Here is a 17,805-nt window from a genome sequence, read left to right as displayed (position 1 = left end):
TACAAGTTAGTAATGATCTCCGATCCTTTTGACTTGTTTAATACAGAGATCGATATCTAGTCAGGAACATCGGTGATCACAGATCGATCTTAGGTGAAAAATACAGGTGATTACAGATTGGTCTTATTCCTTAAATATGAAAAATATGAATGATCTTAGATTGATCTTGTTTATGTGACTCAACATTTACTGGCAATTTATGAAATCCAGTCAGTCCCCTTTGCTTTTAAAATTAAGGCGTATTTTTAATACCTTTAATTTACGCTAATTACTAATAAATTTACGACTATTTTTATTACCTATTACAGCTAATTTTTATTTAAATTGAACTATTCAAATAGCCATTTCTAAATAGTAATATTCACAATTATTAAAAATGTTAGTCTACACCCTTGGAAATTGAAATGAAATTTAACGATGCAACTAATTGCAACCGTGGCAAAAAAAAATCAATTACCTACAAAACAAACTACGTTTAGTTTAAATTTTAAAATCCATAGCCTTAAAATGACTTCATTTCAATTCAATTTTCAAATAGCTACTCTTAAAGGTTCAACATTTAGTAGTTTGTGACTAAAAGCCATAATGATCATATATCAGTTAAAGTTGTTATTTAATTTTAAATTTAAAAAAAAAATTACCTCAACTTTTGTTACGTTTGTAAATTTTTTTTATGTAAAAATAATTTAATTTATTATAATGGTTATTAAACTGTTGCCATAAACCTAAATAAATAGTTTATTTTTAAACATTTATTAGTATAAATTGATCTATAAAGTTTGTTTTTGGCCATTGTGTGTAAATTAAAACTGAACTGATTAATTACGTTTATTTGATTTTAAATGTTGGCATTTTACGACTTTGTTATATAGAGTATTTTTTAAAAAAGTTCGTGCTGATGTTTTTAGCACACTTTTCAAATTACATATCAAATTGAAATCTTTATTCACGTAAATGACCTTAACGTTTTAGAGGGCTATCGGTATTTTAAGTGTGTTTAAATCTAAAATGTAAAATCAGTTGGTTTTTAAGGGCTTAAAGCTAATTATCATTAAGAGTCTGGGCAAATGAAGATCTGTTGATGATGAAATCATTTATTTGAAATATGTTTAAAATGTAATTATTGTTAACAATTGATTTAACTATATATCCATCGTTTATTCATTTTTCCTCGAAGTTTGTAACCATCATGAGTAAAACATTATTTCAGAATTGTTTACATTGTGTCAATAAAAACTATATATTTTTAAAATTCTACATAAATATACTTTGTAAAAATCTTTAATAAATCATTATTTGTAAACAATGTCAGAATTGTTATTGTTTATAATCCATAAAATCGCTGATAAGGCATTATTTACCTATTGTTTACATTGTGTAAATAATGTAAAGTATTGAAAACAGTTATATTTATGCATATACAATTTAAAATTTAAAAAAATGTATTGTAAAGTAAATAATTATAATAATATTTTTCTAAACATTTGTATACAGATTTTTTGTAAAATAACTATTTTCGTATGTAAACAATTACAAATATTTCATATTTTAATTCTGCATAATTAAAATATGTAGAAATCTGTAATTTATCATTATTTACCTATTGTTTACATTGTGTAAATAATGTAAAGTATTGAAAGAACACTATTTTATAAAACAAAACATTAACAAATTTTAATAAAACAAAACATTAACAAACAAATTTTAATAAAACAAAACATTAACAAATTTTAATATAACAACATTAAACAATGTTTACATATCGTTTACATATGGTAAATAATTCAAATATTCACATATTATCCATAAAATACCTTCGAAATGTTGAAAACATGTTAATTTACTATTAATTATTAAGAATATGTAAATCTTTAAATTATGTAGAGAATCTATTGAAAAAAATTTTATTTTATGAAACAAAATATTAAAATTTATGAATGTAATTAAATTAAACAATGTTTACATAAGGTAAACAATGCAAATAATTAAAATATTCTTATATATTCCTTAGAAAATATTCATAATGCGTGAAATTGAGATGTAAACTTTTATTTACCTAAGGTAAACAATGTCAACAATTGAACATTTTAAATACCTCTGATTTTAAATAAAAATAATGTTTGAAAATTACTATTTAAACAATATTTACCCAATGTTTACATTGTGTAAACAATGTAAACTATTGAAAAAACATTAGTTTATGAATCAAAACATTAACAAATTTTAATGTAACAACATTAATCAACATTTACATGTTGTTTACATAAGCTAAACAATGTAAATAATTAAAATATTCTAATATATTTCTTATAAAGCCTTCGAAATATGTAAAACGTGTAAATTAACACGCAAAAAACTTAAAAATTGATTAATGTATTTAAATTAAACAATGTTTACCTATTGTTTACATAAGGTAAACAATGTAAATAATTAAAATATTCTTATACATTCCTTAGAAAATATTCATAATGCCTGAAATTGAGATGTAAACTATTATTTACCTACTGTTTAGCTAAGGTAAACAATGTCAGCAATTGAACATTTTAAATACCTCAGATTTTAAATAAAGTAACGTTTTGAAATTGCTATTTTAAAAATGCAATATTTACCTAATGTTTACATTATGTAAACAATGTAAACTATTGAAAAACATTATTTTATATTTAAATGTTGTTTACATAAGGTAAACAATGTAAAGAATTAAAATATTCTAATATATTCATTATAACTGTGTAAAACGTGTAAATTAACACACAATACATTAAAATTGATTAATCTAATTAAATTAAACAATGTTTACCTCTGGTTTACACAGGGTAAACAATGTAAATAATTAAAATATTCTTATATATTCCTTAGAAAATATTTATAATGTTTAAAACTTAAATGTAAACATTTATTTACCCATTGTTTACCTAAGGTAAACAATGTCAGCAATTGAAAATTTTAAATACTTGTGATTTTAAATAAAAATAATGTTTGAAAATTACTATTTAAGCAATATTTACCCAATGTTTACATTATGTAAACAATGTAAACTATTGAAAAAACATTAGTTTATGAAGCAAAGCATTAACAAATTTTTATATAACAACTTTAAACAATGTTTACATATTGTTTCCATAAGGTAAACAATGTAAAGAATTAAAATATTCTAATATATTCCTTAGAAAAGCTTCGAAATGAGTTAAACACGTTAATTTAATATTATTTACTTTATATGAAAAAACATTAAAATTTATGAATGTAATTAAATTAAACAAAGTTTACCTATTGTTTACATAAGGTAAACAATGTAAATAATTAAAATATTAGAAAATATTCATAATATGTAATACTGAGATGTAAACTTTTATTTACCTATTGTTTACCTAAGGTAAACAATGTCAACAATTGAAAATTTTAAATACTTGTTATTTAAAATAAAAATAATGTTTGAAAATTACTATTAAAACAATATTTACCAATAATGTTTACATTATGTAAACAATGTAAACTATTTGAAACACAAATTCTACACTAATTATAAGAACTAAACTGATGAGGTCAAACAAAGTTAAACTCTTTACTAAAAACTTAAGTTTAAACTCTCTTTCAACCAAAATAACCTCTAGTTGAATTGGGTTAGTATTCTTTAGGTTACAAACTCACTTTTGTTTTGGTTTCACATTAAATAAAGATTTTCTTTATGTTAAAATTCCTAAAAATGTTTAACAAATATCCACATGATACCTATTCAATACTCTAACATATAAAATGACAGTTATTCATCACATCAATCAACATATTTTATTTCCCAAATAATCCAAGTCCAACTAGTAAAAGTCAGACTTTGACATCATCATGATCATCGCCGCTTTGTACGAATAAACTTCTTAAAACCACATACCAAAATGTATTTTATAGCCCGCATTGTTGCTGTTTAATATTTGTCATGATTTTTAAAGTTTATGTTGTTGTTTGCTAAGTGGCACGTGCTAAAAATAAACTCTAGTTTTAAAGACCAGCACAAAAACAAAGAATCTTTTTTAAATAATTTATTTTTTTTTCCAATTTAAACTGCAATGTTTAAGACAAATTTGTCAGAAAATTCAAAAAAGAAGAAGTGAAAAACAGTAACTAAAGGAACAGGTTTTTTGCGATTTAAACTTTTTTGTTGTTGTGTTTAACCAGACTTGACTGACCGATTAACTGAGTAAGAGAGACTTGGCGAAAAAGCAAGTCAATAATAAATAAAATATATTGAATGCACAATAAATAATTGTGCATAAAAAATGTACTGCTGTTTATTATTTTTTTGTTTTAGCAGATGTTTTGTGTTTAATTTTACTACAGATACGATTAAAAGATACACCTTATTGATCGTTATGAATGTAAAATGCTTCAAAACATTGTGTATTATTTTGAGTTTATTGACGTTGACAGATCATGTTTATTTTGGATACATTGTAAAGCAATGATTTCTATATATATACGAGGGTTACTACTAATGTTTTGTGGTAGTAATGAGATCAGTGATTTGATCATCAATATTTTTGTTTGACCCCTTATGTCTTTGGAACTGTGTTCCATTCAACTCGATTCTACATTTAGCGAGGAAGCAGTATAGCGGGACAGCAAGTTTCGCTGGTTTTGCGAATTCAAGAGTAGTCGTCATTCGCCGTTTTTCGGCCAATGCTCATTTTAAACGAATCAGTTGCGTTCGGTACAGGTTCCCTGTAATGGTCTGGTCAGATTTCAGCAGCTCATAATAGATAGGACCCTTTTGGTCCCACCAAATACAGAACAATAACTTAGCGCCATGAATATTATACGATCTCTTACGCTTCGAGTTATCGTAATGGATTCATTTTTCATAGCAAGTAATGATTCGTTGCAAAACTGATTTTCTTTTACAGCCAAATTTCCCTACTTTTGGATGAATCCTGCTACTCTCTCAAAGTTTTGGAATTGCTGCTTGAGTAGCTCTCAATGATTTGAAAGCTCTTGTTGAATTTTACAAAAACCTTCATTGAGTAATACAACCTCCAATTCTTGGTCTTCAAACTTTTTTGGCTGTAATGGGCGATATTTGTCTTCCGTGTCAAAATCACCACTTCTAAACCGCACGATGAAACACGTTCACCATAAGATTGGGCTTTAATCTTTAATATTTTCAAATTAAACAACCAAATTATACTTCAAAATACAAATTTTAAATATTTTTAGGTGAACAAAATTTATTTTTTTTTGTAGTTTTTTTAATTTTTTGGAAAAAATAATTTTCGAATTGTTCTTTTTAATTTTTTTTTTTTTTAAATTTAAATTTAAAAATTTTTTTTTTTTAAATTTAAATTTAAAAATTTTTTTTTTAATTTTTTTAAATATAAATTTTAATTTTTTTAAATATAAATTTTAATTTTTTTAAATATAAATTTTAATTTTTTTTTTAGTGAAAAAAATTTGGGTTAAAAAATATTTTTTCCGATTTTGACCCATTGTAGGTCCAAGTTACTATGGTCTTATATACGTTGCAAAGGTCTTTGAAATATCTATCGTTAGATATCCATATTGTCTATATTAATGACTTAGTAATCCAGATATAGGTCAAAAATCGAGGTTGTCCTGGTTTTTTCCTCATATCTCAGCCATTTGTGGACCGATTTTGCTTATTTTAAATAGCAAACTTCTCGAAGGCATGTCTAACAGAATTATTGAAGATTTGGATCCCAAAGATATCAGGGGTCTTCAGAAAATTGATTTCAACATACAGACGGACATGGCTTAATCGACTCCGCTATCTATAAGGATCCAGATATATATATATATACTTTATAGGATCGGAAATAAAAAATGTAGAAATTACAAACGGAATGACAAACTTATATATACCCTTCTCACGAAGATGAAGGGTATAAAAAGTAAATCAAAACTTCCCGCATATGACGCCTTTTTGGCACAAAATTCGACATTTTCGAAGCAAAAAAAAAAAACTTTATTTTATACACTATAATTTCCCATAATAAAGTGAGAATAAATAGCAGATATGTACCCTTCAAAATGACATATTTAAAAATCGTTTGATCTTTTGTTCGTTTCGACGTTGGATTTACTTGACAACTGTGAATCAATTCGCGCAGAATTTTGTCGATAAAGCACTCGTTTCGCTGGTTTTGCGAATTCCGAACGAAGTTTGTTGAGGTCATCCCGAATTAGTTGTGGATTCAGAAAATATCAAAATTGGGCTAGAACTGATACAGCATGAACAACAGCTTGAAATGCGAATCATTCTTAATAAATTCAGACATTTATGCACAGACATAAATGCATTAAAAATTATGCATGTAAATATTATAAAAATATTAAAACATTTCTTGTTAATTTCTCACTTTATCAAAGATTACACTCTTTTTACTTTCCTTAAATTCATTTAATATTTGTTTTTAATTTGCATATGTGTTCAACTTTGAAAATGACTTACCTTAATATGTCTATCAATTAACCAGTTTAGTTCAATATCATCGTCATCTTCACCAAATGGATTGATTAGCACTTCAGCAACTTTCAGCCAACCGACATAAAAAACAAACTGTTCAAAACAATTAAAAAATAATAAAATATATTAGAAAGATAAAAAAATAATAATTAAAACTGAAATATATTAATAATAAATTTACTTAAACAAGTCATAATTCAATGAATCCCGCTAAAAAAAAATAAAATGTTGTAAAAAACAAACAAATTAGTGACAAACAGATTTGTTTAATACCAGAAAAATAAAAATAATGGGGAAATTAATAAACGTTGCAAGTCCAGCCGTTACATTCGTTAAAAAGCTAAGCTTTTAACGATAACACAGTGACAGCAAAAATAAGAGACAAGAAATTAAAATTTATTCAGTGTAAGTTTTATCTTTAAGAGTTTTAAAATCTCTGTTAGTCCCTGTCTATACTTGATAAATTTGTATCATGCTTAACGGGAAAATGGTTGTCAAGATAAAAAATTATCAGGTATAGTCCCCATTTATTAGTATTATTGCTTAGTTAGGACAAAATTGTTAGTGCTTTTGCTTAGACAACTTTGCCTTGACAACAAACGTCATTAATTGTTATGATAAATATTTGTCAAGTATAGACAGAGGGTAGGAGTAATTTTAAAAAATAAATTTTACATTTATTATTATTTTGTTATTAAATTAATAACTTATTTTGTTGGAATATGTTGTAGCCACCCTGTTTGCCTATTTCTTTTCAAACAAATGTTCAATTTGACTTTTATGAAGTTTTTGTTATTTTTTTTAACAATCTCTCTTTTTATGGTTAACCCACGTGATACGTTGTTGTTCCATATTTGGCTATTGGTATTTGTTATGGATGACGGGCAAAAAATTCAATATATTCGTACATATGTATAACAAATGTGCAGTTGTTGCTGTATTTTTTTTTAATTGTTTACAAAACTAAATTACAAATATAAGTAATTAATTTTTTAATTATATTTTTTTTTTTAGAATAGTATATAGATTTTTCGTATTAGATTTAGTTGCAAATTAAAACTGTTTTGGAATTTTCCATGCACTTGACCTGTAACGGTATCAATGTATAATTCCGCTTGGCAACTCTAATTAACAGTAATGGTTGTTGTCTGGACTAAAACGAAATGTTAGAGAAAAAGTTGGAAGGACCATAACTGAAAATAGGTTTATTATTATTAACAACCTTTGGGAGAAAGAAAGTAAAAAGAAAAACATGATATAACAAGAGGAATTTTAAATGACATTTCATTCTTAAACAATCTTAACTACTGATAAAGAATCTATAAATTTCTGAGAAGTCACAAATGATCATCGGTCAACTGTGAGATCCTCTTTTAACCTAAGCTAGTTTTGTCTACAAGCAAGTTAAACTTTTGTGCAAAATTCAACATTTGTTCGTTCCGACAAAAACTACTTTTCAATAAAGGAACAGTTTGGACAACAAAGCCATCACCTTGGCAATCAGTTTGTAATTATTTCCAAAGCTGATCAAGCGAAAGCCGACTCAATACGTTTCGCGGAGTTAAGGTACTACTGACAGTTGAGATTTTTAGCTGGGAAAAGCTGTCAATAACAATATAACTTACAACTCAAACTGATACCTGAATTTAAGCCATCCTGTGGTACAATTTCTTTATTGATATGCGTATTGATAGCCTTGCAAATCGGCCAAAACCCTTTCAAATTACAACATACATAAAAAACTTCAACAAAATTTAATAACTGAAACTCTCGATTTTTATGTAATTTTATATCTTAAACAAGGTACAAAATCTGTTCATTACAATCCTACAACGAAAACTACAAAGGTTTTTATATACAAACGACTACAAGCAATTTGCCATATAGCCACAAAAAATACTTGGGTTTTCTAAAAAATTATGTTTAACAAACATTTCATAATACTTGTCATACCACAGACAACCATCCAACCAACAAAACAGCCAGAGGAAAGTAAAATGTGTTTAAAATTAATTCAACTAAGTACTTTATAGATTATATAATATTTAAATTAAAATCCACATTAAAAATCGTGCATGGTTTACAAAGAAAGTGTTTCTTTTCTTTCTTACTTACTGGCATTTTTTGGATTTTTATTAAATTATTTTAATTTAATTTCACATTTGTCATAATAATTAGTTTTGTGTTTAAAATACTCTACCTTTATTATATGCATTTATTTGAATTTAACAAACTCTTTGGCCAAATTCACTTTACATAAAGTATTAAGTACTTTTTGTTTTTATTTTAGATTTAAGTACGCAACTGTATTTAGTACATTTGAGTACTAAATATATATTTTGCGGTATTAAATTGATATTGGTTTCATTTTGCGGTTTCATTTGTAATTTGTTTGTTTATTTGTATAATTAAGTTTAGTGTTATTTACCTGTAACGCTGTAAACAGTGGAAAATATAAATCGTAGTCATTTCGGCCATTGTGATCTGGCATATCGGGTAACATTTGACGCCCCAATAAGGCGGCAATGAAATATGTATATAAAACTAATGTTACAACCTGTAAAGAAAATTTTAAATGAAAATAAATAATAACAATTAAACAATGTATTACATTGTATTAAATTAAATAAGTAATATTAGTCATTTAATTATAAATCAATTTTATTACGAATGATTGATATATACGGTCAAACATAAGATTAAAAGGTAACTTCAGTTTGCATTAATGGTATTTAGCAGTAACGGTATTTTCCATTAGTTCGTAAATCTGTAAAATATCTGATCTGATCTCTTCCACTTTGGGTAAATAGTAAAATTTAACAAACTTTCATATACATATGTACTTCAAAAATATTTCCTATATACATACATATTAATAAAATCTATAATTTTATAACTATTTTTGATAGTTTACATTAATAACTATTTCTTAATAACAAATACATAATATTAGCTTTTTGTAACTCTAATCATTTTATTTTAATAACAAATTTCGTAATTTTACAAAATCTTCAATAACGCGGTTCAATTTAATGAATGTGTTAATTCGACTGATAAACATGAGTCATTTAACTAAAAAAAATATTTAGTTTTTTAGAAAATTAGCACATTTAAAACAAATATGTGTAAAAAAAGAGAAAAACCTTTTATGAATTAAATAAAAATTTCCAAAAAAAATCCCAATATTCTCTAGAATTTAGTCACATTTCGTTTACAAAATGAAAACTTCGTGATTTACAATATATGGCGTATCTTTTTAACGCGGTTTTTGTTTTTAACAACATATACATCAAGGCGAATTCATACAAGGTGGTGTCAGTTCTACAAAAACAACAATTGGTCTTAACAAATGTCAAAAAACTAGAATGAAAAATTAAACAAATAAGTATTTAAACTTAATATAGTATAGATTATTGAATAGTGAGGGCTTTACTTATTTATGTAAACAATAAATATTTTGTTAATTAGCTTAGAATATGTAGTTATTTAAATATATAAAAACTAGCTTTGACAATTGTTAGAACCAAAAAGCGAAAAAAAAGTTATCAGCTGTTTGACTGACTCCACCTTGTATAAATTCGCCTTGTTATACATCATTTTGAAGGGTAAATATCTGTCATTTATTCTCACTTAGTTATTGAACACTATAGTGTAAACAACAAAGTTTTTTTTTGCTTCGAAAATTTCGAATTTTGTTCCAACAAAGAGTCATATGCGGGAAGTTTTGCTTTACTTCCTTAATTTCTACTATGAACTGCTGAAATATGAACAGACCATCACAGGAAACCTGTACCTTTCGGCAAATGCTCGTTTCAAACGAATCAGTTGCGTTGATTCCTTTGAAGCGAGCATTTGCCAAAAAACACCCAGAATATGCGGCCAGACATGAAACCGTAATAAATATTCCATTGTTATAACGATCGGAAATATATTGCAATACCTGTTAAAAATTATTAAGAAAGAAGTGGTTGAGAATTTTTGCCTCACCCGCCTTATAGTCCATACCTTGACCCGTTTGACTATTATTTGTATCGATAGAAGCAGAACGCTCTCTGGGATAAGCTTCATATTGAAACAGAGTATTCGATATTGGTCTCAAAACATGAGCAGTTCTTTTGGCTCGGAATCCATAATGTGCCAGAAACATGGTAAACAAATGGCCAATACTTTGAATAAATTTATATTGAACAAATAAAAGCTAAAAATTACGCATCTGAAAGTCCTAGATCCAATAAAAGCCGTTTTTATACTAAAAACCGTTTTTATACTAAAAACCGTTTTTATACTAAAACGGCTTTTAGTATAAAAACTGTTATACTAAAACCGTTTTTATACTAAAAATAGTTTTTATACCAAAAATAATTTTTATACTAAACATATTTTTTACACTAAGAACTGCTTTTAAACTAAAAATTTTTTTTAAACTAAAACCCGGTTATATTCTATAAACTTTTTTTTAGTTTTTATACTAAAAACGAGTGTTTCTAGTATAAAAACGAGTTTTTATACTAAAAACGAGTTTTTTTATACTAAAAACGAGTTTTTTTATACTAAAAACGAGTTTTTTTATACTAAAAACGAGTTTTTTTATACTAAAAACGAGTTTTTTTATACTAAAAACGAGTTTTTATACTAAAAACGAGTTTTTATACTAAAAACGAGTTTTTATACTAAAAACGAGTTTTTATACTAAAAACGTGTTTTTATACTAAAAACGAGTTTTTATACTAAAAACGAGTTTTTATACTAAAAACGAGTTTTTATACTAAAAACGAGTTTTTATACTAAAAACGAGTTTTTATACTAAAAACGAGTTTTTATACTAAAAACGAGTTTTTATACTAACAACTCCAACTCACCTGCGTATAAACTAATGGCACACACACAGTATCATAACCGATCAAACCACCCAAACGTCGTCTTATATCCGACAATTCCATCAGGATCGTTTGCACAATATGATCGGACGTTATGAGACCATCTTTGCGAGCACGATTTATAATATTTGTAGCCCAAACCAGGGGCATCCAATATTTGGACATGGGACTTTTTGCATTTAAATGCTCAAAGATTTTCATTTCGGACTCGTGCATGAGACCAGCATCCACGAGATGTTGAGTGGTGGGAAAACGACGTTTGACACGCAACGAGATGCGTTGTAATGTAATGACATAGGCCAACACCATGTAGCGCATAATGTTGCGACGCATCAGGCGGCCGGTTTCGTTCTAGAGGAAAAGGAGAAATTGAAGAGAAAATTAAGGAAAATTAGTAAAATATTTTATTATATTTTTATATATTTAATTTAACACAAGAAATAGCGTTTTATTTTGTATTTTAAAATGTAGGCATCAACTTACATTTACTCCACCAGTTGAATTTTGTATTGCAGCACTTATAAATAGAGCCAAGGTGTCGGGCCATGGCAATAATCTATATTGTTCCCACCAACGTTTCACCACCAGATTCACATAGAAACCCAGCACAAACGACATGGGTATACTTTCGCCCTGTTGACCAAAATATGATCGTAACTTATTAAATATTCTAAAAAGTAAAGAAACAGTAAATAGTTTTATGAAATACGATTCATTTATTCTTAGAAATATAACAGAATGAAATATATGGAACACTACAGTTACCGCCCAGTGTGAAATTGTAAACATTTGAATTTTACTCCCATTATATTGGGAAATAGTTCTCAAGATTTATGAAACTATCACTCAGTATAATAGTAGTTAAATTAATGATTCCCATACCTCAGACTGGCTCTAAAAATACCGATGAATTCTGTAGTTCAAACATTTTAATGTTAAAGATTGATCATTATTTAATGATTAATTTCATTTTAAATATTATTTATTTTGAAAATTTGCAACTTACTTTTGTTGTTGTTCGGTTAAAGCAAATCTATATACAAAATTTATAGTATAATATAAACATAAATACGCCACTAATTCACGCCATACTAATTTATAGACACTGCCACGCCACCTGAAAAATATTAACAAATTCAGAAAAAGAGAAGAAAAGAAAAATAAATAAAACATTAATTAGAATATAATATTTAAATTGCAAAATATGAAAAGAAAACAAGCTATAAAATATAAAAATTGTTTGCAACAAATCGATCATTAATTTTATTACTTTTTGAAGGGTGTCAAATGAAAATATTTTAAATTGAATCGAAACTTAAATCAAATGAAATATTTATTAAATTTTGCAAATCTTTGTTTTTAACTAAATATCAAATAGAGTCTATGTAATCTTTTTTAAATTTCCTTTTTAATGTTTTTATTTTATTTTTATTAAAATATAATTACTAATAATTGCTTTATTTCTGCTTTTATTTTTTTTCTTTTCCACAAAGTTTATTTGCATTTGATTCTTTTAATTATTTCATTATTTAATACACTTTTTATTTTATTATATTAAATATGAGTCATTATTTGCAGTATTGTTTTCCGCTAACTAGAGATACAATTATTTATTCATTTGTTAAAACTCGAGAAAAAAAATGAAAAATATAAGAGTTCACTCAAAATATGGTTTCACTTGAAAGGTGTATTTAAATTCTGTGATTTATTCATAATTATCTTTTTAATTTAAACTGTTTTAATATATCCGTGGAGTTTTTACAAAACAACTTAAGTGGAATTTTCAAATTTTTCTGGAGAGCGAAAAAACTATTGAATTGATCAATAAATATCCTTAAAGGATTTCGAAAGCTATGTATAATTATTTGAGAGCTTTTACAATTATACAGTTTTTACGCTCTACTGAAAAATTTTAAAATTCCACTTAAGTTGTTTTGTAAAAACTCCACAGATATATTAAACCAGTTGTTTTGTTAAAATTCCACAGATATCTATTAATAAACAAAACACATTAATTCTTAAATAGTAAGACTAATATATTCGGCTGGGCCGAATCTTGTTTAGCCCCCATCAATTTGTTTTCTGATATAGGGTTTATATGGGGGTAGTGTCAATTATGAACCGATCCTCACAAAAGTTGGTAGAAAGATTTAGTTTCATATAAAACTGGTTTTTGTCCCATTTCATCTCTATATTAATAATTATAAATCATTTATGAATGTTCAAGTCATTTTCTGAGGGGGACCTTATATGGGGACTAGGGACAAATGTTGCCCGATTATCGATCCGATCGCCATACTTTACAGTATAATTTCAGAGTACTTAGAACTTAGTTGAGCAAAATGTTTCAGGATTGCCGCATAATCAATATATTTATGACAAGCTCAATCAGTATTCCGGGGTACATTTGAATGGAGACTATGTGAAATTGTGAAGCGATATTTTCCAAACAAACCTTATCAACCCTTCACCAAATTATACTTTAAAATAAAATTTTTAAATATATTTAGGTAAACAAAATTTTAATTTTTTTCCAGTTGTTTTTTCGAAATTGTTTTTAAAATTTTATAATTTTTTTTTTAATTTTAAAAATTTTTTTTTTTAGTTTTTAAATTTTTTTTTTTAATATTTAGTGTAAAAAAATTTTGGTGAAAAAAAAATCGGGTTAAAAAATATTTTTTCCGATTTTGACCCATTGTAGGTCCAACTTACTATAGCCTTATCTACATCGTTGCACAGGTCTTTGAAATATCTATCATTAGATATCCATATTGTCTATATTAATTATTTAGTAATCCAGATATGGGTCAAAAATAGGTAAAAAATCGAGGTTTTTCCTTATATCTCAGCCATTTGTGGACCGATTTTCTCGATTTTAAATAGCAACCGAGCCGGAATTTCGGAGATATTGATGTATCATTCGTGTATGTAAGTTATTTGGGGACTTCAGAAAGTTGATTTCAACACACAGGCGGACAGACGGACATGGCTATAACGACTCCGCTATCTATAACGATTCAGAATATATGTATATACTTTGTGGGGTCGCAAATGAAAAATGTAGAAATTACAAACGGAATGACTAACTTATATATACCCATGCCACTCATGGTGAAGGGTATAACAATATACCCCCATCTTTTATGATGGTGAGTGTAATAAAACTGGCTAAATTTTGACCAAAATGGAGCTTAATTTTTTTTTAATATTTCTCAAAGATTTTAAAAAAAATGTTTCAATATTTTTACATATTTGCTAAGAAGAGTCTTCAAAAATTACTAATAAGAAACCTTTAAATCGATATGGACATGTACCCTACTTCAGGCAATGGTCGAAAATAGTGAATTTCTAAGTCATTTAGAAAGAAAATTGAGTGTATGACTTAAAAATACGCAATTTTTTAAAATGCTTAGCTTTTATTTTGAAACATTTGTACAAATAAATTTATTCAAAATATTGGCCATTGTTAGCTATGGACTTTTTCTTTCTGGCAACATACAGTGCCGGACTTAAATATTCACACAGCATATACATTTATCTTTAATCTTCCATATTTTTTAAACGAAGGCCACAACTTTCGTACGGGTTTCAAAAAAATATTTATTTACATATAACTTATTGAAATATATGGAAAAACTAAACATAAGTTGGCACATTTCAGAAAAAAAATTTAACTAATGTTTCGAAGTTCGATTTTAAGGGGACAAAAATATTCACACAGTTTCTAATTTTTAATAGGAAAATAGTTTTTTTTAATAGTTTAATATTTTGTGGAGTAGCCTATCTCTTTAATGACTTCTTTTAATCGTCTTGGCATTGAATCGACCAATTTTTTTGCCATTCTTGTAACAGGACTTCTTTAAGTTGAGTCTTACTAATAATATGGTGCTTTCCTACACGTTCGGCCAATTTATCCCACAGATTTTCTATGGGATTCATGTCAGGTGATTGCGGAGGAGTCGGGAGAATGTGGGGAAAATGATGCACTATTCATATTCGGACGTCATGGGCTGTCCGAATAATCGGATACTCCGTTCAGGGAGCGTTCTGCAAATTGTAGTCGGATAGAGCACAATCTGGACTATAATGGATGAGACAAAACTTCCCAACCACTTCATTCTAAATAGTTTTTAGCAGGTATTGCAACATGTGGCAGAGCGTTGTCATGATGGAATATTACGGTTTCATGTCTGGCCGCATATTCTGGGCGTTTATCGGCAAATGCTCACTTCAAACGAATCTGTTGCATTCGGTACAGGTTCCCTGTGATGGTCTGGTTAGATTTCAGCAGCTCATAATAAGTCCCTCCAAAAACAGATTATTAACTTAATCTGGATATTTGACTTTGGTGTCAATTCGGCTGGTTGGCCGGGCTTCACATACGTTATGAATCTTATTCTTCGGGTTATCGTAATGAATCCATTTTTCATCGCAAATGATTCGGTACAAAAATGATTTCCATTATAGCGTTCAAGCATCATTTCGGATATGCAAAACCGTCTTTCATGGTCTCTCGGCTTCAATTCGTATTATACCCAATTTCTTTGCTTTTGGATGAATCCTGCTGCTCTCAAAGGTATTGCTGCTAGAGTAGCTCTCAATGATTTTGAAAGTTCTTGTTGAATTTGACAATAATCTTCAATACTTGGTCTTCAAACTTTGTTGGCTGGCCTGGGCGATCTTTGTCTTCCACATCTGAACCGCACGAACCATATATCGCACGTTGAAACCGATGAAACACATTCACCATAAGCTTTTTTTCAAATTAAGGAAGTAAAGTAAAACTTCCAGCATATGACGATTCGTTGGTACAAAATTCGACAAAAACGTTGTTGTTTACACCTCAATGGTCAATAACTAAGTGAGAATAAATGACAGATATGTCATAAATGAAAAAAAAACGTGTTCAAAAGATACATCATCCATTATAAATCCCGCATTTTTAAGTCATTCACCCAATATAAAAACCCTATAATTTGAAATATGTCCATATTTGTACAAGTTACAAGCTGTACAAAATTTTCTTAACCAGAAATGGTCGACTTTGATATCCGGTATCTCCTTGTATTCTACAGGGTGGTAACAAATTTAATTTTTCTTAATGCTTATGTCCGTTTTTACGATTCGTTCAACATGATTTTGAAATCGGACCAGATAGCACTGTGTGACGTTGTGTATGACAATACTATGAAGTTTAAACTAGATACCAAAAACATCATAGTGAATTAACGTTAAATTAAATTTATATTTAGATTAACTAATTTGATTATTAATTGGCAAGTCAAAAATACTCTCCATCTTAGGAGATTATACTAAAAAAACTGGGAAAATTTTGTGTTTTTTTTTAATTTTCTCTACCTAGTTTATTATTCTAATTATTAGCAAGGGTGATTAATTTTTAATGTCTATGTAAATTATACTCAAGTACATATTTAAATTTTGTTTGAACTAAGCTAAGTATATTAGGGCCATGTTTAATTTTCTATGGTTATTATCACAAAATTTTATTATTTTATTACTCGATATGTAATAGTGATCAGTACTAATTTAGGTAAAATTGAGTTTTCTTTACAACACTGAAAATGTTAGAATATTCCTTACAATAGATCACCATGTTGAATATGCATTACTAAGAAATTTAGCTAGGACACAAAAAAGCTCATAAGTTAAGACACAATTGATTATTTTCGACATAATTTTCTTGAATAAATGAATTTATATAATAAAAATTCCACTAAATACCACTGGTTACTTGGTAATGCAAGCTGTAGTGGGGTTCTTATAAATTTCACATTTTAATTACGTAAGCGGCGCTTTAAATATTCCTGGCAATATTTTGAAAATTATTTTAAACGCCTGCAATTTAACAATTTCCCCTTATTTGACACATAATTTAAAACATTTACCACATTATTAGCAAAGTTTTTTCTCACTCAAAACATCTCAATTTAATTTAAAAAGGTGCATGTTTAACACATGCACCTTTTTTATTTCAAAGTATTCCCCGTATTTTTAGAAACAAATAAATTAAATTACAAATAACACAAAAACTAAAAAAAAACTATTATAATTATGTTTGTGTAAATGTGCGGTCATTGTTTAGAATTAATTGCCTTTCATTTGTTTATTTAAGTAGGAAAAAAATGTGTTTTTTCTTTGAAAATAAATTAGAAAAATATCAGAATCGGACATTTAACAACGACTAGAAAATATTTTCGTTGGCCAAGAAACGTGATTAAATGCTGATTTAAGGTAATTGTAGTTTAATTTATTATTAGGTTTAACACTTTAAATTTAGCTGTAGTTTAAAACAGAAATAATCATACATGTTTTTTGCAAATTTTATAAAAAAATTTTTATTGATATTTAAATGAACCCAGCAGGAGTTGGAATAACAAGATAAATGTATAAGATTTAAAACAAATAAAATAAATAATTCTAGATTTTTAATTA

The 17,805-nt window shown here is 27.1% G+C and overlaps 1 protein-coding gene across 4 annotated transcripts in view; it reads right to left on the bottom strand.

Annotated features, from left to right (window-relative positions):
• Best2 (bestrophin 2) overlaps window positions 1–17,805 on the bottom strand; it is a 45,672-nt gene that overhangs the window by 7,378 nt on the left and 20,489 nt on the right. For all 4 annotated transcript variants that reach the window (XM_065503589.1, XM_065503588.1, XM_065503587.1 and 1 more), the window contains exons 4-8: window positions 12,359–12,469; window positions 11,836–12,022; window positions 11,335–11,703; window positions 8,904–9,032; window positions 6,461–6,568 (exon numbers count right to left, since the gene is read on the bottom strand). In XM_065503589.1, the coding sequence (XP_065359661.1) occupies window positions 6,461–6,568; window positions 8,904–9,032; window positions 11,335–11,703; window positions 11,836–12,022; window positions 12,359–12,469 (904 nt within the window). The remainder of the gene's footprint in view (window positions 1–6,460; window positions 6,569–8,903; window positions 9,033–11,334; window positions 11,704–11,835; window positions 12,023–12,358; window positions 12,470–17,805) is intronic.

This window comes from Calliphora vicina, chromosome 3, assembly GCF_958450345.1.
Source record: "Calliphora vicina chromosome 3, idCalVici1.1, whole genome shotgun sequence".
In the NCBI taxonomy this organism is placed as follows: Eukaryota; Metazoa; Arthropoda; class Insecta; order Diptera; family Calliphoridae; genus Calliphora; species Calliphora vicina.
This window is presented reverse-complemented; position numbering and strand designations above follow the sequence as displayed.